Raw genomic sequence first — 26,647 nt, 5'->3', positions numbered from 1 at the left:
TGTCACTTCTCTGGACCCAGAAACTTGAACTCAGCATCTTCTTCCCTAGTCTTACCTCTGTGGACAATTCCCTCTCTGTTTACATTTCCAGTGACTTAATTATGATGATGGGCAGTGGTTCAGACCAACTGGGCTCCAAAGCTGGCTCTGCACACACCAGGGAGCCCTCTGCTTAGCTCCAAGCCTCACTTTCTGTTTTGCAAGTGAGCACCAGAATCCCTCCAGGGAGGATCCAGGGAGGCTTCAGGAGAGGACCCATAAAGGAGCAAGAATAGAGTCTGACCCAGGGTATGGGCTCAGAAGGGCCAGTATCAGTCACTACTGTAGCTAGTACTGAAGGTCACAGACACATGGGAACAGGGGAAAAGCAGCAGCACCCACTTAGTAAGAAGGTCAGTGAACAGTAAGTCACCTTCCTCCACCGCAGGCCTTTCAATTTCTATGGTCTTTACTCTAAAACTGATCCTGAAAGATCTCTTTTACCCTCAACAATTCCCCGAGCCTGAGTTCATTCCAGCCTTCACCTCCCTTGACAGTCATCTCACATTCCCATCCTTTAGTGTCTTGGCACTTAACCTCTTTCTACATCCCGATGGCACGTCAGGGTGTACATTAGAATCCTGTGCGTCAGTCTTTGATGGAACATGAACTCTAGACAGATCACCCTTTGCCTTCCTCCATGGGCTAACTCAGAGCTACACTTCGGAACGTCTCTGAATTTCACAGGCCGTGCAAAGTACACTCTTGTATTCCAGGTCATCATTTCCTTCCCTTTTTAAAAATTCACATTGAAGTTAGAGCCGTCTATCACCAAAACAGACATCTTTGCGATGCTGTCCCACAGTTCCCATCTGTCAATTCGCCAAGTTCAGTTCTTAAGCACACCAGCTCCCTTGCTGGGAGGCAGGGGAAAGGTGCCTGGGCTGTCCCTTCTGAGGGCCTGCATGTGGACCCCAGTTCTATTTTCTAGGTGCTGCTGGACCAAACACTTCCCCCTCCTGAGGATTAACCTCTCTGAAGTAGGAACTGCTGGGGAGGACTGTGGGATGCAGGTCAAGTGCCCTACCTGGGAGGCTGACGTGCACTCCACTGCTGTTCCCACCTCAAACCTTCACAGTCCTCGCACAGAACAACCGCCTGCAAGTCAAAAGCTCATCAGATGCTCCACCTGTGCAGAAGGTAACTTCTCAGAACACTCCTGTTGGTAGGAGTGCCGATCCTGCCCTCCCCGCTGCCTCCTCCAGGGAGGGGAAGGCCTGGGGGAAGTTCAAGTCCAGTACACTGCAGCAGAGGACCCTCCTCACGCTCCCCTCCCCAGATCCAGCACCTTCCTCACATGGTGACCTTCAACGCATCCTCACAAGAGGAGCTATGACCATGGCTTGCGACTCCGATCTCTCCCTATAGGAAAAGGGAAAAGCAGGAAAGCGAAAGACCCTTTCCTTAATAGGAAATGCCTCCATGCCTTAGTAGGAATGCCAGTGACTTGCTAAATAAATGCCATTCCTGGTCCTGGTTGTTCTTCCTTCACCTGACACTGTTTGGAGTTCTCAGACATCAGTCCTGGGCTGACATTACCAATGCAGCACTCTTTGCCAGACTGAGCTAGGGAGTCTAGGCTGGGTTTCCTTTCTGCTGAATGTGAATGAACTACTCATCTCACAGCTGTGCTCTGCAAATTCGAAAAGGAAAGTCTTGCAGAGCACCAGCCCGAGTCCCATGCACTGACCTGCTGGGCGCTGGTCACTGAGGAAGCTGTCCAGACAGGGAAGAGACCACCTGGACTATTGTCAGTAACCTGTCATCTGCAAGCCAATAGTCTAGTCCGTGCCTTAAAATTTCTTCCAAGTAGCTGGGCATGGTGGTGCACACCTGTAATCCCAGTGGCTTGGGAGACTGAGGCAGGAGAATTTTGAGTTCAAAGACAGTCTCAGCAATTTAGTGAGGCCCTGAGCAATTCAGCGAGACCCTATCTCTAAAATAAAAATGCAAAAAAGGGCTGGGGATGTGGCTCAGTGTTTAAGTGACCCTGGGTTCAATCCCACGTACCAAAAAAAAAAAAAAAAAGTTGCACTCTGCCTATGAATCTATTTTATGCTTCATGTGTTATTAAAATGGCCTTTTGAAAGGTTTTGCATTGGAAACTCAGAAACACAATTACTAGGGCTTTCCAATTAGTGACTTGCTGAGCAACACATTTTTTACTGCCATTTGAGTTTTACTTATTTCAACAATTGTTACCAAATCAAGCACTACATTTCAAATACAGTCTTAAAAGTTACACCAGTTCAGCACAGTCCAAATGTATGGCCATTTGTATGTTTCCTGAAATTAAATAAAATTTAAATTCAGTTCTTTGGTCACATTGATCATACTCAAATGCTGGCCAGTCATGTGTGGCCTGTGGCTGCTGTGCTGGACAGCACAAACACAACCCTGCCTCTTCACAAAGTCCTGCTGTCCTGTGTTTTTCTGGTTGAATGAACCCCATCCTGTACTGTCTTCCTTCAGCACCTATGGAACACCATGGTAGAAGCTGCAGAGAGCCCAGAGAAACAGCAGCACTTCTCCTTCCACTCACCCTTCTCCCCTGAGTGCAGAAAGAAAGTACAGCCAACCTGAACCTGCTGCACCCTAAACCAGCTGCACAGCAGCATGTGCATACCTAAGCATGCTCCAAGGACCCCGGGAGCTACAACTCTTCATTACACGCTACAGAGCAGACATTACTACAGCACTGCTCTGCTCATGTTTATAAAGATCAAGGGTATCTATCAAAGCAAAGGAAGTATTTCCAGAATTTCCACAGCATCACCTCAGTCTGGTTGTGCCTAAGCCTCCTTCCCTCTCCAACACTGGAACTTTAGTCTCTAGTTTCTCCAAGAGAAAACTTTTGGTTTGAAAAAGAAAGCTGTGTACATTTTCCAAAACCAAGAGAAAGGCTTTTCCGGCTGGCAACAAGAACCACCTAATTTGGGGTTTCAATTTCCTTTGAGACAGACGAGAAAAAGGAAGGAGAGGCATTAACCCTTCACCTGCAGTTCACAAAGTGCTTCTGAGTCTTACTTTGAGATGCTCTGTGAAGTGGACATCTTAGGCTCTGCTTCTCAGTGGGGAAAGTGAGGTTCAGAAGTCAGAACCGAGATAAAACCAATGAACCCAGACTGCAAAATGTGTGCCTGGGTTAACTGCAGGTTCCTGAGCCCACCTCATGCTTCCCAACACCAGGAAATGGGTATGAGGCAAAATCCACTTTACTTTCTATTTGAAACAATTTGACTTGCCATTTTCCTTAAACAACTGCACCCTGGCCATTTCTTCAGATCAACAGGATTCCAGAAAGATGACAATAATCTGAGATCTTTCAAGCATGCAGAGATAAAAACTACCTACACTCACACGCTATCACTTAGACAATCGCCAATCTTAAACCACAGGAGAGAGCTGACTGGTTGTGCAGAATCATTGTCTTAGGAAAGGAAAAAACCACAAACCCACAATAAAAAAAAAGTGTGTTGCTGATAATCAAGGACATTCCTGGCCAAGGGAACCCTAAGAATGCTTACGTCTAGTCCACTCTGTCAGCTGTGAGATGGAGACACCTCTGCATAGAGACCTGCTTTCCTGAATATTTTCTATTTTGCATTCTATACTGCAAGGCATAAAACCAGTTTAATCTCTCTTCAGCAAGGAAAGCACAAATAAATTGCTATAGACTTTAATTATTCTGCATTTAAATCACTTCAGAATTGACAATCAAACCTTTAAAATGTCTAAGACAGACAAAAAAGTTTTCCTCAGCATTTGGTTTATGACTACCATGTAGAGTTGACATCCCTCACCAACATTCCTGAGCTGGCAAGTCCTTTCGGTCTTTTCTGTGTATCCAGTGACATGTGTGTCTGTGCTGGCAATGCAAACCAAAGAGACCCAGGAGAGTCATGGTCTGTTTCTGAGAAGGGTACTACAACTCCATAAGTAGAACACACAAAGCGGGGAAGGGCTGAGGAAAGGAATTGTGAAGGGGTCTTCTTATTCCTCCTGAAGGGGGCACAGAGCTCTGAAGGTGAGGTCCTGAGCAAGTCACCACTCCCAGGACCTGGGCTGCAGGCCAAGTGCTGCCCACCTTTTCTGAAAAGCAAAGATGGACTGTTCTATATCTAGAACTAGGTGAGTCACCAACCCTCAACTGCATAGGAATGACAACTTCCTAAACTGGCCAATGGAAGACACCTCATGAACGAGACTTTTCAATCGCAGTGTTTTCAAGCAGTCACATGGGTCTCCTTTAAAAATGACCTATTTTAAAGAACAGTATATCTGCAAGAGGTGCAAAAACATTGTCATTGCTCTTGTGGTCACTCTTGTTGCCCAATTTCCAGTGGTAACAATCAAGCTAGAGGACAGACCTGACAGTATGCAAGTTACCACAACAGGTTGGAGTCCAGTCAAGAGAGAAATGCTGGACAAGACAATCATAGCCTCCTCAAGTGTCCAGAGGACAGGGGAGCCTCCAGGTAAAAGCACCCTAATGCCCAGAACCTGTGGCTCTTAGGAGACTGTAATGCCAGGATCCTACTGCACTGCTATGTGGCTGCAGCAGGCAGGTATCTGGCGGGTCCCATCCAGTCATGTGAGTCCTGAGAAGCAGAGGGCTTCCTCCCACTGGCAGGGGACATCTTAAGAGATTCAAAGCACTTTGCTGGTTTGAAGATGAAGAGGGCCAGAAGCCAAGGAATATAGGTGGCCTGCCTGAAGCAAAGAGGATCCTATTAGCAGCCAGCAAGAAGCAAGGGACCTAGTACTACCACTGCAAGAAGTGAACTCAGCCATACAAGAACCAGACGGGAGAGCAACCAGCCAACACCCTGACTTCAGTCTTGCAAGTCTGAGCAGAGAACTGAGCCCACAACCCCCATCTTAAGTAAGACAAAAGAGTGCTGCTCAAAGCCAGAGCAGCACTGGTGGTAAATTGCTACACAGAAACAGAAAACTACAGCAGCTCAGAAATCTCAAGAACAAGATGCTGAATTACTATGCATCTCTGCGCTGGGACAAGGATCCTGGCTGCTCACAGGTGCAGGTGTCTTGGGCGCACCCACTGCTCACCTGTATGGCTGGCCCCTGAGCTCAGGGCCTGGCTCTCGCAGCAGCCCTCCACAAGGCGTGGCTTCCCTCCAACTCTGCTTCAGAGGGGACAGCCACAGCACCACCAGCCCAGGACAAGTCTCAGCAACACTGTGGCTTCCAGTCTCCCTTCACGACCACCTGTGGCCTGAATTCTGGCTGCACCATCAAAATCAAGTTTCTGAACTTGAGCATTATTAACTACAATCCCCCCACTTTTTCCCCTGCACAACTAGAAGAGCCAATCTCAAACCATAAGACCTAATCCAGAAAAAAAATGTTTTTATTTTCCACCAAGGTGGACGGTTATCTCTCCTCCCCCTGGCCACTTGCATGACTCCATTTAGGACGAGGACCAGGAATTTATTAAATAGTGACCAAAAAGAGGTCTGGGAATTTACACTGGATTACAAATCTTATTATGAAAAACTTTTTCTTTAAAATATTAACTTTCTCAGCAGCAAGATGAACAGGATCTGCTCTCACTTGCCCAGCATGACTATGAAGCCATTTTTTTCCAAAAATTTTGAGGACTCAGTTTTTCAGAGGACCATGCAACCTACTGAAGACTCCAACCTTCCTTTTCCTAAGAGAGGGTCTGCAGTACCCTGGTGGGCAGTGCTTTCTCCAGCGTCAGCTGTCCTATGTGGGTCCTGGCTTATCAGTGAGTGGGCATGGGGCTTAAGTTATTCTCCAGAACTTTCCTCAGCGCCATCCCAGGCAGCAGCCTGCACCAGGGTTCCATTTCACTTTGTGGAGAATAGCCACTGTATGATGGGCAGGAATAAATGACGCTATTATGAAATGGGGGCGTGCCTGGGGGTGCTGACTTTGTAAGTGGTCAATGTGGCAAACAACATTCCTGCATAGGGTCATTCTTATTTCCCCTCCAACCATCTACCTTTAAAGCCTCAGAGAATGGAACCCAGAAAGTAAGATTCACTTGTGCCATTGCGAGCCTTGAGGCAGATCTCACAACAAGGCTCGCCTGCATGTCCCATGATGTTCACAGGAGGACAAGGAAGGAGAGAAAGGCAATCAGAGTGCTGACAGTGGGCCCTGCCAGGCCTTCACCCATGCCTCCCACTCAGGCCTCCCAAGGAAGTTTTGGGAGACGGCCCGTGGCTCCACTGTACACTGACACTGGTCAGTTTCTTACAGACTTCAGACAAGGGACAGAACTTGTGTTAGGAGCACAGATGTTAAAATACCAACTACCGTCAAGGGACCTGCAGAGGAAGCTACACAAGACTGCTGCCCATCTGAGCAAGCCAACCTCCAAGATGCCAAACTCAGGTGCAGCTGGTCAGGGTTCTGGTCCATAGAAGTCGGCTGGGTCATCCACCCACAACCTTCCTGGGGTTTTGCAACACCCTAGTGAGGATGAGGCCAGGTATCTGAAGGCCACTCTCTCACCTCACTTACCAAGAACTTTACTTTTAACCTGAGGTTTCTAACACTACTTGGACTAACCAGTGCAAAGTATTAACAGCCCAAAGCACTGCTGAGTCAGGAGGTGAGGGCCCAGGTAATGGCTTCTTCTTTCTGGACTGCAGACACTGTCTTTCCAGAAATGCACACCCTGGAACCAGAAGTAACTCTGCACAGCTCCTCATCAACAAGGTCCTCCTGTTTGATGGCTGGGTGCACGCTGATCTCACTTTTTTCCCTTTTTAAGCCACATGGGGAAGACTTGGTGCTGATCTTGCCCAAGGCAAGTACCAGACATGGCTCTTCCTTGACACCAAAGGTCGTTTCACTTAAGACCAATGGGCCATATGGAAACAATCCCTAGTGCCACCTCCTTTCCTCTGACCACAGGCTGGGCTCCACCACTGCTTTGATTTACTACTTCCTCTCCTGTCTCTTCTGAAAGGCAGCTGGAGCAGGCAATCAAGTGGAGGGCACCCCACCCTCCTCAGCACCTGGCATGCAATGCTGGCAGGCCCCTCCTGTAGACGGACGTGGTAGAAAGACTATTTACCTCCAAAGTTCCTACTGTGGACGTGGCACATACCACCAGAGACAGGCAAGGAAGAGTCCCCAGGCAAAGGCAAAAGGATTCAAAGTGGATGACGGTAGCATCAACCTAGGTGGGAATCAAGCCGGACCTCCTGGCTGGCTTTAAAGCCCTACACCATGTTGCCTCTGAACTAAGCTAGGGAAGTGGGGTGGCAGGGCAAGTAGATAGATCACTAAGCTTCAGGTATTGGTCTTTAGCCTGGAATGAGAGTGGAAAGAGGTTTCATCGGAGGGTTGGGAGAGGGAACCTGACACACCAGTTAAGAGTATCTCAGTCCACTGGCAGTGTGGGGAAAGGGTTCAGCCTGGCCAGAGTGCATGGAAGACACAAGCCATGGGTCACTTGGGAAGTCTCCACCACAGCTGGCAACAGCCTGCTGGAAGGCCAGATGAGGTATGGAAAGAGGGTGGGGCCAAAGGGACAGCATCTGGTCAATGACTGCATGTGGTGGGCAACGGGGTTGAGAGGAGCCAGGAGTACATGGCTGGAGGGCCAGTGTTGATGTGCACTAGGCAGGGGCACTCAGAAGAGGGCTGGTTTGGGGCCCAAGATCATGAGACCATGTGTCACAAACACCAGAACTTACAACGGCACCTGGCCAATGTGGCTCATCGTTCAAAAAAAGCAACAATGACGTGCACACACACACCTAGAAGCCCACAGGTTACAAGAAAACTCCAAGAGCAGGGGTGATACAATGACATGATGCCACCACTGCCTGTGCAGGAGACACGTGCAGCTCCACACTGTAAGAGGCCAAAACATGCTCTTCAACCAGAGTGTCTCCCAAGGTCTCTTCTACTTCAGAGACGTGGCATTCATCCTGTTATGTAACAAGCTGAAAACCCAAAGTTCCCACCTCCCCAAGTGAGCCCCTAGGTTTATTGCCATCACAGGAAGAGCCTGCCACCACCATTCGTCTCAAAGATCTACCAGTAAGGTAGTGGAGAGGCACAGTGGGCTCCCATTCTGGTCTGCAGTGCATACTCAAGCTTCAGGAATTTTAAGAAAGTAACACTTCTAGCCCAAAGCAGGTGAAACAAGTTGCAGAACTGTAACTATTACTATGTAACACACACCCTTTAAAGTAGTATCCACTCATGTTTCCAACATACTCCAAGTGGGAAGGACACAGAGCTGTAAGAAGAAAAATCCTAAGAAAAAATCCCAAAGCCTGGCATTTATGGGTGTGTGTAGGGCTCAATATCCCTAACAACCCTAACACCCTGGAAAACCGCTCAGTTCTTTGAAATCAGCAGAAAACACTACAGCAAAGTTCACACTTTAAGTCTTGAAACACAGACACAAAACATATATACAAATATTTTGTATCTAGAAATACAGGAAAGCAAAAAAGGCAGCGGGGCTGTGTAAACAGCATCACAGCTGAACAGCCTCACCTGGGAGGAGTTCAGCCCACATCCCCTCGTTTAGATCTGTTCCACTCCTTGCTGTTTTTAGGTGCACTGAACTGGCACAGACCTTTCAAGGCCCTCTGGGTTGAGGTGGAGATATTCAAAATAAAGATGCCATCTTCCAAAGAACCAGTATATAGGGCAGATCTTTTTTTTTTTTTTTTTTTTTTTTTTTTTTTTTTTTTTTGAGCACCCTTAGCCAGTTTTTAAATGCTGCAAATGATGTTCTTTATGTTAATTTCTGCACAGAATTAAAACATAACTCGCAACTCCATTCACCCCCTCTCCACCCAAACCACTTCTAAAGTCACTTATGACTAAACTGCATCAGTATAAAAGCCTCATCCTTTAAGGAGGCTTTCTCAAAGAGAAAGAATTTTTTAAAAAGTATTTACCTTCAACCTGATCCGAGATCCTGACAACACTAAAACCTTCTGCAATTTAACTCGCATGAAACGCCAAACCTATCTGTGCCCCGCTTGGACAAAGGTCCCTAACTTTCCTGCTGGGAAGAGGAAAGAGAAAGCGGCGGTTTCCCCTTCCAGTCTTGGGGGCAGGGAGCAAAACTTCTGCACCAGACGAGTCAGGGGCCCTTTCCAGCACTGACAGGCCACTCCTCCTACGGGCGCCTAAAACGCTCTAGAGCACAGCAGGGCCGTGGCCTTCAACACCCATCCCGGACTCGCAGCGGCGGCGCCGCACTCACCCCTGGATGCCCGGGCTGTAGGCGCGGCTCTTCCACGGCGTGCCGGGCCGCGGCGCCTGGGCCCCCTGGCCGCCCCCTCCGCTCAGCGCGGCCGCGCGGCTGCCGGACAGCAGGTAGTTGAGGCCGTAGGTGCTGGCCTTGTTCTCGCGTTTCCGGCGGCCGGGGTGGAACTGGTGCTGCGGCGGGGAGCCGCCGGGCGCCGGGCCACGCGGACCCGAGTGCCCGTTGGCCGCGCCGGGAGCGCTGGGGCGCGCCGTCGGCGAAGCCGAAGAAGGCGCCGCCGCGGCCACCGCCCGCCCGGCCCAGCGAGGCACTGCTGGAGGACGAGGACGAGCAGCCGGGGCTCTCGGTGCCCGACTCGGCGTTGGACGACGACGAGGACGACGACGACAGAGACGGCGACTTGTGCAGGCGCCGCGCGCCCTCGGCCGCGGGCCCGAGCGCCGTCAGCAGCGCGGGGGGCAGCGCGGAGGGCCCGGGCGCGGGCGGCGGGGGCGACGCGGCGGGCAACGCGGGGCCCAGGCCGCCGCCCCGCCCGGCCGCCCCCGGCGCGGCCGCCGTGTCCAGCGCGGGCGAGTTGAGGCAGAAGTAGGACGCGAAGCCCGCGCCGCCGCGGCCCACGCCCTGCGAGGTCTCCCAGATCTGCATCCACAGGGCATTGGCCGGCCCCTTCTGCTCCGGCTGGATCCAGGCCACGCGCGGATCCATCCACGCGCCGCCCCCGCGGGGCCCGCGCCGCCGCCGCCGCGGCCCCGCCCCCGCCGCGCCCCGGGCCGCGCGCGGACCGACGGACGGACAGACGGACGGGCCTCGGGGCGCGCGGGCCCGGCTCGGTGCGCGCTCCCGCGGGTGCGGCGGCGGCCGGGCAGGCGCGGCGCTGGGCGCTCGGCTGCGGCTCTGGCTCCCGCTCACACGGCGCGGGGCGGGCGCTGGGGCCGCGGCGGCGGCGGTGGCGGCGGCGTTGCGCTCGGGCCGCGGGGGAGAGGCCATCGGAGGGGAGGCGACCGGCCGAGGGGGCGGGCCCAGGCCGCGCGGCGGGACCGGCGGAGGCGCCGCCGCCCGAGCGCCAGGCCCTGGGTCACGCCCGCGCCGCGCGCTCCGTGCTCCTGCAGCGGCGGCGGCGAAAAGACACTGTCGGCGGCGACACCGCGCGGGGGAAGGAGGGGGCCGCCGCCTCCGCTCCAATGAGGGGCGGGGAGCGGCGGGGGCGGGGGCGGCGGCTGGAGCGGGCCTCCCTCGCCGGGCCGCGGCGCAGTGCGCACGCGCGGCCGATTTCAAATCCTCACTAGACAGCGCCGCCTTGGTTACCGCGCCTGCGCACTGCGCGCCCGCGGCCCGGCAGGGAGGCCCGGCGACGGAAGGCCGCGCGACGGGGCGGGGCGGAGGGCTGGAGGGCGGCGGCGGCGGCGGTCGCTTCCAGACGGGGCTGGGGCTGGGCTGGGCTGGGGAGCAGGCCGCGACCGCCGCAGCGCGCAGACTAGGCGTGCGGACATGCGCGCTGTGGAACGGGGTTCCGGCAGCCGTCAGGCTGCGCCGCGCGTGCGCGGGGCCGCCGCCGCCTGCTGGGTGTCCCTTGCAGCCGCGCATGGCCCGCGAATGCGGTCTTGGCCTTTCCCCTGGCGCGTGGATTTTCTTGGTGAGGGCGGGTCCCCAACCACCCAGCTACCCGCCGGTGTGCGTTCGAGGGCCCGCAGGGCGGTCGCGCTGCGCTCTTGTCGGCGCCCCAGCCCACGTGCTGCCCGCAGCGGGACAGGCCCGCGAGCGCCTGCGGGCTGCAGCAGGGAAGGGGCGCTCCTCCTCCCGGAGGGTGGCGTGGCGGCAGCCTCTCTCCCGGCAGGTCTGTTGCAGGTGTTTAATTCCTTTTATAAGCTACTTCCTGTGCGAAAGCGAACTGGAGAGTCAGTTCCCCAGTGCAGTTTCCCCAGGCCGTGTGGGCAGTGCTTAGCATCTGAGACGCAACTCCTGACCCTTCCTGGGTGTCCACCCCGGGCTGGTCACTCCAGCCAGCACCGAGTTGGCAGCATTCTTCAGGGAACTGCCCCACCATCTGCCTCCCAGCGATGCGGGTGTCCAGAGTGATGGTAGCCAAGTTGACAGTGGCATTGTTTGAAATGCGACGCTGACCACGCGTTCTGTGAAGTCCGAAGCACGGCCAGTCACTATTAGTATTTGCCGTGGCAGGCAGGCAGACTAGACAGCGCGAGGCCTGGTCTGCCTCCGACGCAGATGCTCTAAGGGGCCCCTGCAGGGCCCTGACACTGCCTCAGCCCACAGCGCCCGCCTCCATACTTTTGAGGAATAATGGAGCAAGGCCATTTTAAAAGCTTTTCTTGTCTGCGTCACACATGAGCAGACACTATTAATTGCTTGACACTTCAAATTTTGCACCAACATGAAGTCCATGTGTTGGATACTAAGAACTTCAGGCAAGTGTTACTTACTAATAAAAATGAATGTTTTAAGGCTGGTGATGGGACTCAGTGGCAGAGTACTTGCCTAGCACGTGTGAGGCACTAAATTCAATCCTCAGCACCACATTAAAAAAAAAAAAAAAAAAAACCGAATAAATAAAGTTTAAAAAAATATTGTAAATGTTATTACCTCATGTATATATGACTGCATGACTGATGTAATCCTACAATATGTACAATCAGAAAAATGAGAAATTATATTCCATTTATATATGATTTATCAAAATGCATAAAAGCATTCTGTTGTCATGTATAACTAATTAGAACAAATTTTAAAATTTTAAAAATGAATGTTTCAGTTTAGTTTTTAAGCAACTGTGTATTGTATGTGTGGAAATTATGACCAATTAGAACATACGAGTTACATGAACTACAGAAAATCACAAGGCAACCCTTGTTATTTTTTGAACTCTGCTTCCTGTCACTTCAACCAAAATCCTTGAAGTTAGACCTGGCTCCCCGGTTGATAACCAACAGACTCATCCACTGGCCAGAAACATCCAGTACCAAACTGCTACCCCTCCCGCTGAGTTCCCCTTTCAACCATCACTGCTTCCAGCCTAAGTTAAAACAGTGTCTTCCAGCTGGTTTCCCACATTCCATTCTTGCCCACATCAGCATTTCCCCACACAGCGCCTAAGCGAAAAAGGGCTACTCTTTAAAAATTGGATCAGCCAAGTCTATTCCAAACCTTCCCATGGCTTACTTTCTCCCTCAGCAAAATATAACAGCCTTACTGGTACCTGTAAGACCTTATGCTGTGATTCCTCCTCTGCCAGCTCTTCCCCTAACTCAACTCGTGAAGTCACAAGCTGGGACACACTGCTGCCTCAGGGCCTTTACACTTGCTGTTCTCATTGCTTAGGTGTGCTCTTCCCAGACATCCTTCAGGGTCCCTCCCTCCCCTCTCCCATGGTAATAGGACTGCATAATAGAATACCACAAGTTGGGTGGCATAGATGAACAAATTTCTTCCCTCAGTTCTGGAGACTGCGAGTCTGAAATCAAGTTTCAACAGAAGAATCCATTCATACTTTCCGCTCAGCTTTTGGTGTCGTTGGCTAAGCATGGGATTCCTTGGCTTATAGACACATCCTTTCAATCCCTGCCTCCTCCAAGGCATGGTATTTTCCCCAACTCTGTCTCTTCTTGTAAGGACGCCGTTTGTATTGGATCAGGGCACCCCAGAATGACATCTTCCTAACCAATAGCACATGGGAAGACCCCTTTGTCCAAATAAGTGCATTCACAGCCCCCAAGCCCAAGGACTTCAACACATCTTTTGGGGAGATACAGTTCTACCCCCTGGACCGTTTCACAGTTTATTATCGTATGTGTCATCTGTGCTCCCTGCACCCTGTTAAAATGTAAGGGCCACGAGAAGAGGAGTGTTTGTCTCTTTCTCTGCTGTGTGCCAGTCCCCAGACTGTCTGGCACATGTGGTTAGGCTCTCCGTGTACCCAGGTGGAATTAGCCAGCTGGCCCGCAGGGCATGACTCTGACAGCCGCCCTCACCAAGCTCCCGGGGTCTGCTGCACAGGTCGCCATTGTGTTCTTACCCAACAGCGGACACCCCCTCCCTGCTGCCCCGGGCACTGTCTTTGCAGTCTGCCTTCAGCCACGCCCCCTTGATTTGATTCTTCAGTCTCCTGACAACTTTTTATATTTAGAGTCAGGGTTTTATTATTTATATATTTGATCGCAAAACTTCTTATGTAAATTAGAAGCAATATATTTCTGAATACAAATCAAGAAACAACACTGAGAGTAAAATGCAGTCCTTGAGACCCTGGTCAGGGGTCTTTGCTTCTCAATATCCACAGAGAAACCCAGCAGTTACCCCTTGGGGCCAAACCCACCCCTCTCTCTCCTCATATTGGAGGAGGGATAAGATTAGAGATTACACTGTGGTTTTTGAGATTTGTTACCGTGGAAAAATGGTTTGCAACACATATTCCATGGACTACCATGCAATCAGCCAGGCTGGTCAAAACGCAGATGTCTAGAGCTCTCCCAATCTACTAAAGCTCTGTTAGGAGCAAACTCAGGAATCTAGCTTAAGCAAATTCCCTGAGCAATTCTTAAGTACAATAAAGTTAAAAAAAAAAAAAAAACTTCTGCCTTAACCAGTGTTCCCAAACTCAGTTGTCTGCTGGGTCTTAATAAATAATATAACTAAAAAAAAAATCAAGACGTGTGAGTTAGTTACTACTGGCTAACAAGCCATGTCCACACTCACGGCTTTCCTATTTCCCAAAGTCGACCTCTCAGCCGAGCTGCCTCCTGCTCAGGTGAGCAAGGCCATGGTTGCAGCCAGCCGGCAGGGCAGCAGAAGAGGGCTGCCCTAGAGCAGGCACACTCACGTGGCTGGCAGGCGGCTGGCTGGCAGCCGGGGTGTCAGGTCCGACATGCCCAAGTGTCGTTACCCAACAGGCTAGCCCCAGCTTGTTCTCGGGTGGCTGAGCAGAGGCTCAGAGCCAGCATCCATTACTTCCTCACCATTCTGTGAGCCCAAGTAAGAGGCAAGGCCTTGGTGAGAGCCATGGAGTGTGGAAATAGCCTCCATGTTCTGACTGAAGGAACTGCAGGGGGCATGGGACACAGGACAGGGACTAACTGGGGCTGCATTGTTGGAACCTCCGTCTTCGCGTGGCAGTCTTCCTGCGTGTAATCTGGGTCTTCTCCTCTTTTTATAAGGATGCCAGTCATTGGATTTAGGGCCCATCCAAAAATCAGGATGATTCCATCTTAAGATCCTCAACTAAGTGCATCTGCAAAGACTCCCGTTTCTAAATAAGGTCATGTTCTGAGATTGTGGCTGGACTTGAATTTGGAGAGGACAGCATTCAACCTACCACAGAAGCCTAAACAAAAGTAGAGTGTTATTTAGCTCCCCTTATAAGAAATCCAGAAATAGAGGGCCAGTGCTCCAGACTGTCCAAGCTGACCTGTCAGTCGCTTGGCCTTTGCCCCATGACTGCCCTGTCCCAACCCTCACATCCAAACTCAAGTAGAAAGGAGAAGCAGGGTGGCAGTGTCCGCCATATGTGACCCTCTTGATCAGAAAAGCAAGACTTTTCCAAGAACCCTTGAGATTTCTTTTAAAAATCTTGAGCCAGAACTGGCTATGAGGCCACCCCTAACTGCAGGAGAGGCTGGGGAAAGAGGCACGAGCCAGTTGTGCACCTCTGCTCGTGTTGAAAAGTGGGCATCCTGTAGGTGAGGTCTGCCACCAGTCTCCTCCTGAGTCAGCTCTACCGAAATCCAGTTTTCAGCTCAACTCTGAACAGGGTGTCCCTCCAGGAACATGTGCCCTGTGATTGCTTGTCAGGGCAGCCAGGTGGCCTCCTCTCCCTCTCACTCCAAAGCAGGGATTCTCTGTTGGGCTGATTATGTCTCCGTGGGTGCTTGGCGATGTCCAGACATTCTTGATCATCAGAACTGGAGTTGGCTCCTTGTGTGCCAGGTGCCTGTGGATGACCAAGTGCAGAAAACACAAATGTGTCTTTGTGGGCACATGTGTGGTGACTTGGGGGACAAGAGAGAAGGGAACCAGGTGTTGCCAGACAGATCCTGGAAGATGCAGAGAAGGGGTCTGATAGAGATGTCTGATGAGATGCACCACAAAAGATCCCCTTAATGCAGGAATCATTCTCTAGTGGAGTTTTAGATAGTGACAGCCGTAACCTCCTCAACCCGTCCTAGTTCAAATGGATTGACCGGGTGGTAACTGCAGGCAGGTGGCGGGTGGCTGGAAGGGGGGGATCACTGGGGTGTGCCTGGAAGGGTGTATCTGTCGTGCAGCCCCTACGTCCCCACCCTGCTTCCTGATGCCTCTATGAACTGAGCAGTTTTCCTCTGCTGGGTCCTTCCCCCATGATATGCTGCCTCACCTCAGGCCCAAAGCAATGGAGTCGGCCATCTAGGGACTGAGACCCCTGAAACCAGCATCCCCAAGTACACTTTTCCTCCTCTGAGTTGTTCTTGTTGGGTATTTTGATCACAGCGACATAACAGGTAACTGAAACTCCAGGTGAGAGGAGTGAAGACAGACTGGCTCAGGGCTCTCGTGGCCAGGCCTTGTGTACAGCAGCAGAAATCTAACACGGTGAGTGCCACGGGCCAGGCTCGGGGAGACGAGGTGTCACCTCACGGCGCCCTGGGGCTCCCACGAGAATGTTCCCACCGAGGAGAGGAACGGGAGGCTGGGTTTTAAGAAGTGCACTCTGCCTTCCCAGCTGGAGTTGTGAGAGGCAGGAGGGAAGGTGACGGAGGGAAGGTGACAGAGGCCGATAAGCCCGTGTTAGGTGTGAAAAGGATTCAGGAGAAGATGAATTAGGGCTGGAGGCTGATCCCAAGTGACAGTGGCGCATCACGTTGAGAGTCTATTTCCCATCCCCACCCTGTCTGGAGCAGGCCTGTGCTGAGGTCTGGGTGTGGGGAGGGAGGCCGCCTCAGCACAGCCCTCGGGAGAGCTTCTGCCATCCCCAGGGCCTGGGGTCCTCTGCTAGTTCTCTGCAGAGGACCTCCTGGGGATGGAAGGAGTCGAAAGAGGGATCCTTCAGGAGGCTTAGGGGCCAGGCCCGGGGGCCAGTACATCCTGTGCCCCCAGGACTCAGGCATCGGCTCCATTCAACCTGAGAAAGGCTGGAAAATGTCGTCCAGCCGAGAGCCCAGAACAAAAGGGAACTGGATTTGGCAAACACACAGCTCTGACTCGCCACCCCACGCTTGGGAAAGTAAGATCATCCACACTCCGTAATTGATTCAGTGTGGTGGAAGGAGAGGGAATTCTGAGCACTTCCGGGTTTCCACCCAAGAGGCCGGGACTGGATGGCTCCCAGGGTGAGCCCTGGAGCCACCGCCCCAGCAGGGCCACGGGTCCCTGTAACAGCACCGTGGGACACTTGGCTTTGTCAGTTTCACTGTGTGATGGGCTCACCATTGGTAGGAGAAATGCCTCCTTTTGTTTATTGTTTAAGAGTGGATATAGTGTACAACATAAATGTAAAAATAATTTGAAAACACACAGGAAAATCCCTATTTTCAGTATTTCTTCCTCATCTCGTGAAGACACCTCCCTTCTTTATGTGCCCCCGCTCTCTGGCTTTGGTCTGAGGTGACAACAGGAAGTAATTACTGGGCTGCGCCCCAACCTCTGCAGACACCACAGTCCCCGGGTGCTTCCTGCAGGAAAATCTGCCAAGTTTGCTCTTCTCCCTGACGGGGGCCATCGTGCCACGGCCGGCCCAGCCTCACAGCCGCTCAGGCAGTAAGTAGGCTGCGGCTCTGTACAGGTGACAGGTGAGCAGAGCTGGGCACACAAACCAGCTCGTCCATCTCAGGGAAGAGTTCTGCAGAACTCTCCTGTTTTCAGGTCAATAAACAGGGCAGGCAGCACATTCTCAAACCCAGCCCTGTTTTTCTGTTAAGAACGGGGACTGTGGAGTCAACTGGTCTGATGTTAATCACTGTGACGTTTCCTGCTGACAGTGACTGACAGCCTCCCTTTCCTCATCTGCAGGGTGGGTGATCTTAGGATTAAGTGAGGACTGATGGAATTCATGGCGGAAGTGCTTACCGAAGGGACTGGCTCCCAGTAGCGTCCTCTCGTGTTAGCACCTGTGATTTCTCTGGGATTCTTTAAGACAGTGAATTTTCTCCCACGTCTTCCACGTTTCTCTCTGTCCCTTCCTCTAATTGAAGTGGAAAGGCAGTCACGGGATCTGCTCCCTGCTCTTCGCTCTGGTTCGGGCTCCTGCTTCCCCATTAATGGAGGAGAAAGCTCTGCTGCCGGGCTCTGAGGAACTCACACATTTTCTCTTTTCCTAACTGCTCTCTGTTCCCTGCCCAGCCCATTTGTCTGTTTGTTCTTTTGTTCAAGTGGGGACTTGGGAGTGGGCTGGAAGCCTCCCATTCCCGGTCACTGCTGCACCATTCACATGAGTCATTAGCTCCTACCCAGGGTGCTGATCGACACAGCTGAGAGCAATCTCTGGGGCCTCCGTGGGGAGACCACCCACGGCTGTGTGTCTGCGTCCCAGGCCAGGCCTTCTCTGCGCCACGGGAAGGGTGAAGACCTGGAGCACCATTCCCCGTGTCCTGTGGAAGTGGAACAGAGAGGGACCAGGCACAAGGCAGAGGCAGTCCTACCGTGAGCTCCGCGGTGGGGTCTGAGCAGTGGTCAGAGGCACCGCAGCTTTTGAAGCAGAGACTAAGCAGATGACAGCCTCATTTCCTGGTTTGGGGGGACACCAGGTGGGGCAGGAAGCAACCCCTCATGTGAGGTGTGCACTGGGCATCCCCAGGAGGTCCTGGGAGGGAGTTGACCTGCAAGGCTCGCCTTCAGAAGAGCAGCTGGCCTGCACAGGCCTGGCGGGGAGCCGACGCTGCGTGGCTGGTAGTGGACGGTGTGGCCCTGCGTGAGCTGACCACATGGGCCTGGTGTGGACCAGGTGGGCAGAGCGGTGGGGACCAGCCTCAGGTTGGGGAGGTTTCGTTTGTCTTTGCGCATTAGTTGCATGACATTCTAAGCCTGTTCGAATTTCAAGCAGGTTTCCAACGTGCGTTATGATTTCTTGAGGTGCTACTCTATAAAATATACGGCTATTACTACACTGGGAAACAGGCACAAATACGCCAGGGCCTAAAAATAGCAAGTTCACAGACCTGCAGATTCTTTTCTCCTGACTGGGAGCCTCCGCCCTCTGCCGCCCGCTGGCAGCCTGGCCCTGCAGACGCAGACTGACGAGGCTGGACACGGAGCCTCGGGCCCAGGCCGTTCCAGGGAATTGTGTGCCAGAAGCAGGCGACGGCGCTCTCCCCAGTCCACCCGCGGGCAGCTTGCTGCAATACCTCCTTCTGGATTTTTCTTTCTGAATTTCGCCTTCTCTCTTGAGTATTTTAGTCATTATACAGATGAGGGTTAAAACTGCACATTACAAAGGACAGCGACAAGACAAACAAGTGGTGGGTGGGAGAACACAGGAGGTAACATCCTGAACATGGACGGCACTCTGTCAATGAGTGAGGACCCCAAGATGGTGCTCCTGAGGACTTGAGTCACGCTGCGAGCAGGGAACGACCGCTGTGCCATGCCCAGGCCGCACCACGAGCGTGCACTGTGGGCTGCTCTTCTCCACACACTGCCTTGATGGGTGGAGTGCTCGATACCAGCTGTGACGTGCCTTGGCACAGCCCAGGGCCACCACGATTCCATGGGAGGAGTTCAAGGCCTCAACTCCACGTCTGAGTCTGGTCTGCAGGTGCATTTCAAGATCTCAGTGTTCTAGGACAGTGGCCAGGAAAATCAGGTCTCTTCACAAGGGCCCGAAGGCAGACCGTGGCTGCCAGGGCCCTCCATGTTCTGCTGGCCTCTCCCTGCACAGACAGCTGGAAGGGGGACGTTGTCTTCTTGGGGCCTGAGGCAGCCCACCTACCAGTCCAGGAGGGAGGAGGGTGGTTGGCACATTTGACAGACATGCCTGGCCTGAGGCACGCTTTGTTCGGCCACTCAGTGTTGCTAAAACACTCTAAATACCAGTCTCTGCACAAGTTAGGCTCTGCCCAGTCATGCTGGGGAACAAGCGTCACCGGATCTCAGCGGCCGACGGAAAGGGCGCGGTGCCTGCGGAGGGCGATTCCCCCTCACACCACTCCACATCTGCCTTCTTTTCCTGGGGACCTGGGCTACAGTAGCAGCCACCTCAGCCACACGGCCAGGGAAAGGAAGACGTGGGGAGCCCCCACACTGGCCCTCTGACTCTGCTGGGGTGTGCTGTGCCACGTCAGATGGCATCTTGTGAGTGGCACGGCAAGCAGCGTGGCAAAGGGTGGGGAGTGTGGCCCTCTGTCAGCAGAGGGCAGAGACCGAAGGGGAGCCCCTGGGAACCGCCTCTCCCACAGGGCCTGTGAGCTAAGGACGCCTCTCCCCTGCCCCGGTCCCGGCGACTCGGGCCCCTCACTCTGACCCAGTCTGCACATGAGGTCAGAGCTGGTTCTCCAGGTTACAGCCCCTGAGTTGGTACAGGGAGTGCTGTTTTTTGCCTCAGTCTAGCTAACTTTAAGAAGAGCCATGAACAAACATATTGCTTTTCATCATAAAAATGTTAAGTCTGGTAGGTGTCCTGACTTCAAGATAACTGTAGACCAAAAAAGTCAAAACTGTCACAGTGTCGCCTGTGGTTGCGGTCAGCCCTCTTGGTTATTAGATAAATCCATCCATTCTTGTACTTATTATGCACTCAACAAATCCACGTGAAGTTTTCATGTGGTGGGTGCTGGATACTCAGCAGTGAACAGAGGTCCACCCCGGGACACCTCCCACCAGAGGGTCAGCATGAGGACTCAAGCCAGATGCCTACAGTGGTGCCAGCACCGTTCCTGGACCTGTGAGCAGGCACAAGGGTGAATCTTGAAGAACAGGTGTTAAATATTCTGTGTGACAGGTTTCAGTGTCGCCCACAGCGTGAACAGTGAATAGAAGCCATCTCGGAGGACGTGAACTTCCTGTTCTTCACCAATTGCCCTGCATGAGTTTCTAAAGAGTAGAGATAGCAACACACAAACAAATGAAGACCCACAGTGTCCTTTGCGCTGTGTAAACCGGGTTTTCTTTGGGGAAGGGTGTGTCTTCAAACTCTTTCCTTGCTGCTGCTGTCCAGCATCTGACTAGCCCATCTGTGGGTCTACTTGTCAAGGTCACCCACCTCCCGCCTTCCACCCCAGCTTCTGGATTTGCCACCACCTCTCTGGCACGCTGCTGTGGTCACCTTGAACTCCTTTAGCTTTGCCCCTGCCTGGCAAAGCCATCCCAAGCTGCTCAGCTCCCCAGTTCTCTCTTGCCCCTGGGATCTGGCTCAGCCGTCCTCGGGGAAGCCCTCTTCTTTGTCCTGGTTCTTTGACAAATGGTCAGTTTGTTGGGGGTTACTCCCTTCAGTTTCTGCACTGACTGCCTGCACCTGAGGACAGGGACGGTGCCCACCCTGTACACTCCTGTGTGCCCCAGCTCTGCAGCGCCCCTGGTGGAGAGCTCTGCCCAGTACACGGCTGTTGACAGAGTGGAGAGGCTGCCCCTGAGACCCCCCACAGGACCTCAGTCGGGACCAGGCTCACTTCAGCCATGCACACACTTACTGGAGCCTGAAATCTGCGGGCATTGGTGTTTGCTCCCTCCACTCTGGAGCCATGGGCTTTCCTGTCTCTGACTTGTGGTTCAGGCTATTCCATTTTCTGGAAGGCTTCCTAACATTGTCTTTGCCTCTCCTGATACAGCTCAAGACTTCCAGACCCAGGTCCAACCAAAGCCTTTGCAAATCTTTCTTGGCCACCTCCACTCAAAGGGATGACGTCAGGAGGTAGAGATTTACGGTGAATGTCACAATGTCTGCGGTGATTTTGAAAATGAATGATAGGGCTTCGCTTATTGCACTGAATTACATTAACTTGTTCTCTTATTGCTGCAAATAAATGATTTAATTAACAATGTAATAGGATCACGACCCTAATGTTTAACTTTTTTGTTCAATGTCCCAAGTAGACTGGAGGAGTAGTCGCACCAGGATCCTTGCTCTGGGAGTCTAAGGCTTTGCTGGCCCTGGTTTTGTGGCCTGTACTCAATTAGCTCAGGTTCGTGTGGCTTGGATTTGCCCCAGCGATTCTTGGCTCCTATGTGATTCAGAGGTGGGCGGGCGTCTCCTGGGATTGTAGCAGGCATCCCAACTTTCCCAGAGGAGAAAGTTTCCCAACAGCAATTAGGCCTTTGAAAAAACTAGGCAAGTCCTAAACTAGAATGAGAGAGACCTTATTTCTTTCCAAATGCTCCAAATGGCAGAAGGTTGAGACTGAGGACCAGAAAAGCATTCGAGTCTGTAAATATTTAAGGAGTAACCACTCAAAGCCTGGGTGCCAGGCTCTGAGCCAGCCCAATGCCAGGAAGAATGAGAGGACAAGAGGCATGTTTTGGGGGTTATTAAGAATCAAAAGAGTGAAATGGGTAGCTCGGTTGGGAAAGTCATGCTCGTGAGCTTCAAACTGTCAAGGGCCAGGCGCACTGATGCACGCCGGTAATCCCAGCAACTTGGGAGGCTGAGACAGGAGGATCGCAAATTCAAGACCAGTCTCAGCAACTTAGTGAGGCCCTAAGCAACTTAGATCCTGTCTCAGAATAAAACAAAAAGGGGCTGGGGGTGTAGCTCAGTGGTAAAGTGCTCCTGAGTTAAATCCCCTGTATCCAAAAAACAAACAAACAAACAAAAAAAGCTGAAGGAAACTTTCACTTAAAATAAAAGCAGATACTTTCATTTTATTTTGTCTTCATCTTCAGCTCCATCACATAATCATTCTAAAATCCACTTCTGTTCCTTTTGCTATGGAACAGGTGGGTTTCAATTGAAAGGCTATTTGCTATCATTGAGTTATAAAGAGTGAACTTGGCCGAGTTTTTCTGGAGAAGATGACTCTTCAGGACAATGCTCTCGGCCTGTTTCCGAGACATGGGTCATAGAGCATGCGTTTGCCAAAGGCACAGGCTGTGGCAGGGGGACGGGAGGAATTCTCACCTCTGTCCTTGGCCATGGATTCCTAGAGTTTGTGAGGTTCTAAGTGTTAGAGGAGATGTACGCGTAGATGCTGTGAGCACTGTCAGTCAGTGAAGACTCAAGGGAGTGACAGGGATGAGCATCCATTTCCAGTCTAAACAGTGGAAGAGCAAACCATGGGGTGTTCTCAGGTTATTTCAGGAGCGGGTGGAAAGCTCTGCTCCAACAGCTCATACTTGCAAAATGCCCAAAGGAAACAAAACAGTCTGCCTAGCGAAAGGCACTTCCAGAATTCAGATCTTCAAAACAACTGTGAACAGTGATGCTGACATGAACTCATTACCTACATCCCGATAAAGTTTTTAAAAAACAGACAACTTTAAATTCAAGTTTCAATCTTGTCCCCCAATGTCTAAAATTTGACATATTTTATGGGAGGAAAAAATGATATTTATGGTATATTCAAGCCCATTATAAGGAAAATCTTCTAATTTTGTAAGTTCTTCTTACAAGAGAATGATTTAAGGGCATAGTGAACACTGTTTCCAACTGGTGGGTCACGGGTCGGGATTGTCGAACTAAGTGACAGGCAGAGAGAGTCTCCAAAGAGAGTCAAGCTCATGGGGAGTTGCATGGAAGCTGGAACACAGGCGCCACAGTGAGCTGACATCAAAGGGGCCGAGGCAAGGAGAAGCTGTCGAGGGGCACCGCGGAGGACCGCACCAGGCCCTGTGGGCGATGCTCCTTGATCCCAAGGATCAAGAACAGGAGTGGCGCCAGTCACTGGACCATTGCTGGATGGGCATCCTGGCGGGTATACTCCATGCAGGGCTGCGGTGGTCTTGTCATTTCTGTGGCCCTGGCAGAGGCTTTTGTGACAGTCACTGTTGGGCAACCATGAGGACACTTTCCTTCGTAACCTCTTGACTTTATTTTCTGTTAAAGTTGACACGAGTGACTCCATTTTGATTCTGGCGCCTTTTACAGTATAATAGTTTCAGAAAATGATCGACCAAGTTGACTGTCCTGTCACAGGATACAAACTGTCCTCAGTTAGTTTTCCTAACTGAGTCACGCTTACGTTTCCTCACCCAATCAAATATATGCATATTCATTCCCAACATCTGTTTTGTGTTTTTTTACACTGAAAATGTTAATGCCTTTTTAATGTGTTATTTTGTGTAAAGCATGAGATAGAAAAATCTTTATTTTTTTTCTAAGTAATCAGTCCATTCCCCGTGCTGTTTTTTCTCCAGTGATTGAGATTATGACATAATAAATTCTTGCAAACTCTCAGAATGATTCTGAAGTTTCTATTCTCTTCCAGACATTTGCCAATCTACTCCCTGACAACAAAAATTCATTTTAATTTTTAAGTTATATGTTGGTACATTTAATATCTGATAGAGATGTCCTTCCCTCCAGACGGAATTTTTTAAATTATATATTCCAGCAAATGTATTATTCCAGGTAAATCTTAAAATAATTTTGCTACGTTCAACAACAAAACCCTGATGAAGTTGCAGAAGTTAAATATAATAAATTATATTACAGCTTTAGATTCTATAAATTGACTTTATCAAATTTTATTAAATAAATACATATACGAATTAGCCCAAGTCTCCTACCCAAAAGAAGACTCCCTGCACTTATTCAAAAATTTCAAGCTGAACTAAAAATGTTTATTACATCAGAGTGATTCTGTACATTCTTCTTAGGTATGTTGCTAGTACTTTTATACTTTTTATTGAATATATTTAGGTTTTTTTTAAGCTTTACTAGTTACTGCTGCTATGTTAGAAAGTTATTAATTTCTATGTATTGGATCAGTAACCAACGACTAACTAGAGTTTGTTGTTCAAGTTGCTTTAATTAGTTGATTCCCTTGTGTCTTTCAGGTAGACAATTAAATCACCTTTAAAAATAGACACATCACCTCCTTCTTTAAGTACACAGTTTCAAGTTTTTCTCATTTTATTCTAGTATCTAAAATTTTCAAATCAGTGATGAGTCAGAGATGGTGGGAATGTTCTCTTCCTGATTTTAAAGGGAATACCCGTATTTTTCATTGTTAAACCTACTTTTATGCTGGTTTTGAATAGGAATAACATTCTATTCCTAGTCCTAGAAGTTTTTTAAAATTTCAGAAATGAATATTATCAAATGCCTTCTTTATATTTATCAAAGTATCCCATACCCTTTCTCCCTTGACCTATTTATTCTTTAAAGAATTAGAGAACCAATTCATTTGTGTTCAATGATCCTCACTGTACAGCAATAAAAATCTACTTAGGCATGGTGAATTATTATTGGAATGAACTAGTAGATGATATATATGAGTATCTTATTAAAGTTTTCACATCTGTGACCCTCTCATACAGCTTAAGTAGTGGTATGATTTCCTTAAAGATTTTAGGATAATGATTTGTAAAATCTTCTGGTCACAGTAACATGGAAGACAAATTTCTGATACATTTTAAATTTTCAAGAGTTCTCTCCTGGTGTTCTATTTATTATCAAATCCATCTGAGTTATTTTGTATCTTTCTAACAAAACATCTATTTCATCAGTGTTTTCAAATTTATGCAGCATAAAGTTGCATTTCTGCCATTTTTCTTTGTAATTTAAATCATTTTTCCCTTTGGTTTTGGAGCACTCTTTTTGATCACTGAAGACTCATTATAATTATGTATTAATTCTGAACCATACAATTTAACAATGTAAACTGTCATCTGCTTCATTCAATTCTTAGTATTCTGTCAGAAACACAGATGCTGTTGGTGTTGTGCAGGAACAGGGCTTATTCTAGGAATCTGAGCTGTCAGAGGTGGGAAGAGCTGGAAGTGAAGGTCTACAGAGGCGCAGGCTCAGAGGTGCAGTGGCCACCTGCTTGCCTGGAGCACCAGAACGGATGGACAGCAGGAGTTTGCCTCACCACTCAGGGAGGCAGGGCCACAAAGGCAAGCTCCTGGGCAGGGGCAGGGAGACCACTGCCTTTGCCTCTGAGAACTGCCACCTGTGCAGGCCCACAGCCACGTGTCTGGTGGTGGCCCAGGGACATGGCTGCTCAGTGGGGCCAGTAAGCCAGATGAATCTTATCCCAGGGAGGGGGAGAGAAAGACAGGCTGTCTACCAGTTGTCTCTGCCGTTGTCTGTTAGCATGCCTGACCATGACGACCCTGGTGGACTAGTTAGTGATTTTCTGCTTCTACCATTAGTGATTCCCCACCTTCCAGACTGTGTGCCCTTCTTAGGTCAACTCCAGCAGATCTGGAGACAAAAGGTGTTCTGGAGAATGTAGCTCTCAGCCATCACCAAGCATACAGCACGTGCCAAAACATATCAAATCTAAACTTGCCTGGCATTAATTTACAACTGCTGTTTTCATTTTGATATGTTTTCCCAATATATATTGGAGCATATCTTGATACCTATTTAAGTATATTTTTTTCCTAAACTTATGATTACGAATATTAAATAAAATGAGAAATGCTTTAGATAACCTCTACAAGTACAAAAAAAATATGTAGCAAGAATGTTAATATTGGGGAACAAAATGATCTGAATATTTGAGAAAGTCATAAGAAGTCATGAAAAGAAAAAAATTGAGATAGATGATTGAAATAGAAAACAAACAGTAACATGGTAGATATAAACACACAACTCTCTGGGTAATAACAGTAAGTAGAAATGGTTTGAATATGCCAAGAAAAAAATAGAGGTCTGTCAGTTGAGGCTTTTAAAACCCAATTATATTTCTGGCAAATTAATCGTGGAAGAAGCAAAGCACATAGGTACAATTTACCACAAGCCCATTGTGTAGCTTGAAACTAAAGTGTGAGGCAGGCAGTGGGCAAAGGTGAGCAGGCTCAGATCTTGGAGGCTTTGGCAGGATGCTGGGGAGCTAGCACTTCATCTTCGTGATACTGGGAAACACTGAAATATTTCAAGCAAGGAAATGACATCAACTTTAGTTTTAGGAGGATCTGATTGTTGTTCAATACAGAGGAAAGATGGCAGCAGAACACATGACCCTAAACTAGGGCAGGCGCAGGAGCATTTGATTCTGAGCATGTATGTGTCTGTGAGGATATAGACAGACACAGATGTGCTCCTGTTGATGTGTGACGCGGATGACAACATCGACTCACTGTAAAGTTAAAAGCTCATCATTTTAAATGAAATATTGAAAAATACAAGAAAAACAATTGTTGGAGATCCCTCTACCACGGACTTGTACCGTTTTAGACTGCTTGCTTTCCCTACCCTTACCAACTGTGGATGTTGTCAGTCTGTGGAACCCAGCCAGTCTGATGGTACAACCTACTTCAAAGTGCGTTTCTTTGACTACCAAAGAAGCTGACAAT

The 26,647-nt window shown here is 50.2% G+C and overlaps 1 protein-coding gene across 1 annotated transcript in view; it reads right to left on the bottom strand.

Annotated features, from left to right (window-relative positions):
* Positions 1-10,515, bottom strand: part of Tent4a (terminal nucleotidyltransferase 4A) — a 41,938-nt gene extending 31,423 nt beyond the window's left edge. The window contains 2 exon segments of the mRNA XM_047555456.1: positions 9,272-9,519; positions 9,521-10,515. Of these exon segments, the coding sequence (XP_047411412.1) occupies positions 9,272-9,519; positions 9,521-10,261 (989 nt within the window). The 5' untranslated portion in view covers positions 10,262-10,515.
* Positions 10,516-26,647: the final 16,132 nt, after the last annotated feature.

Source organism: Sciurus carolinensis, chromosome 6 (genome assembly GCF_902686445.1).
Source record: "Sciurus carolinensis chromosome 6, mSciCar1.2, whole genome shotgun sequence".
Taxonomy (NCBI): Eukaryota; Metazoa; Chordata; class Mammalia; order Rodentia; family Sciuridae; genus Sciurus; species Sciurus carolinensis.
The sequence above is the reverse complement of the archived record's forward strand: the minus strand, read 5'-3'. Positions and strand labels throughout refer to the sequence as shown.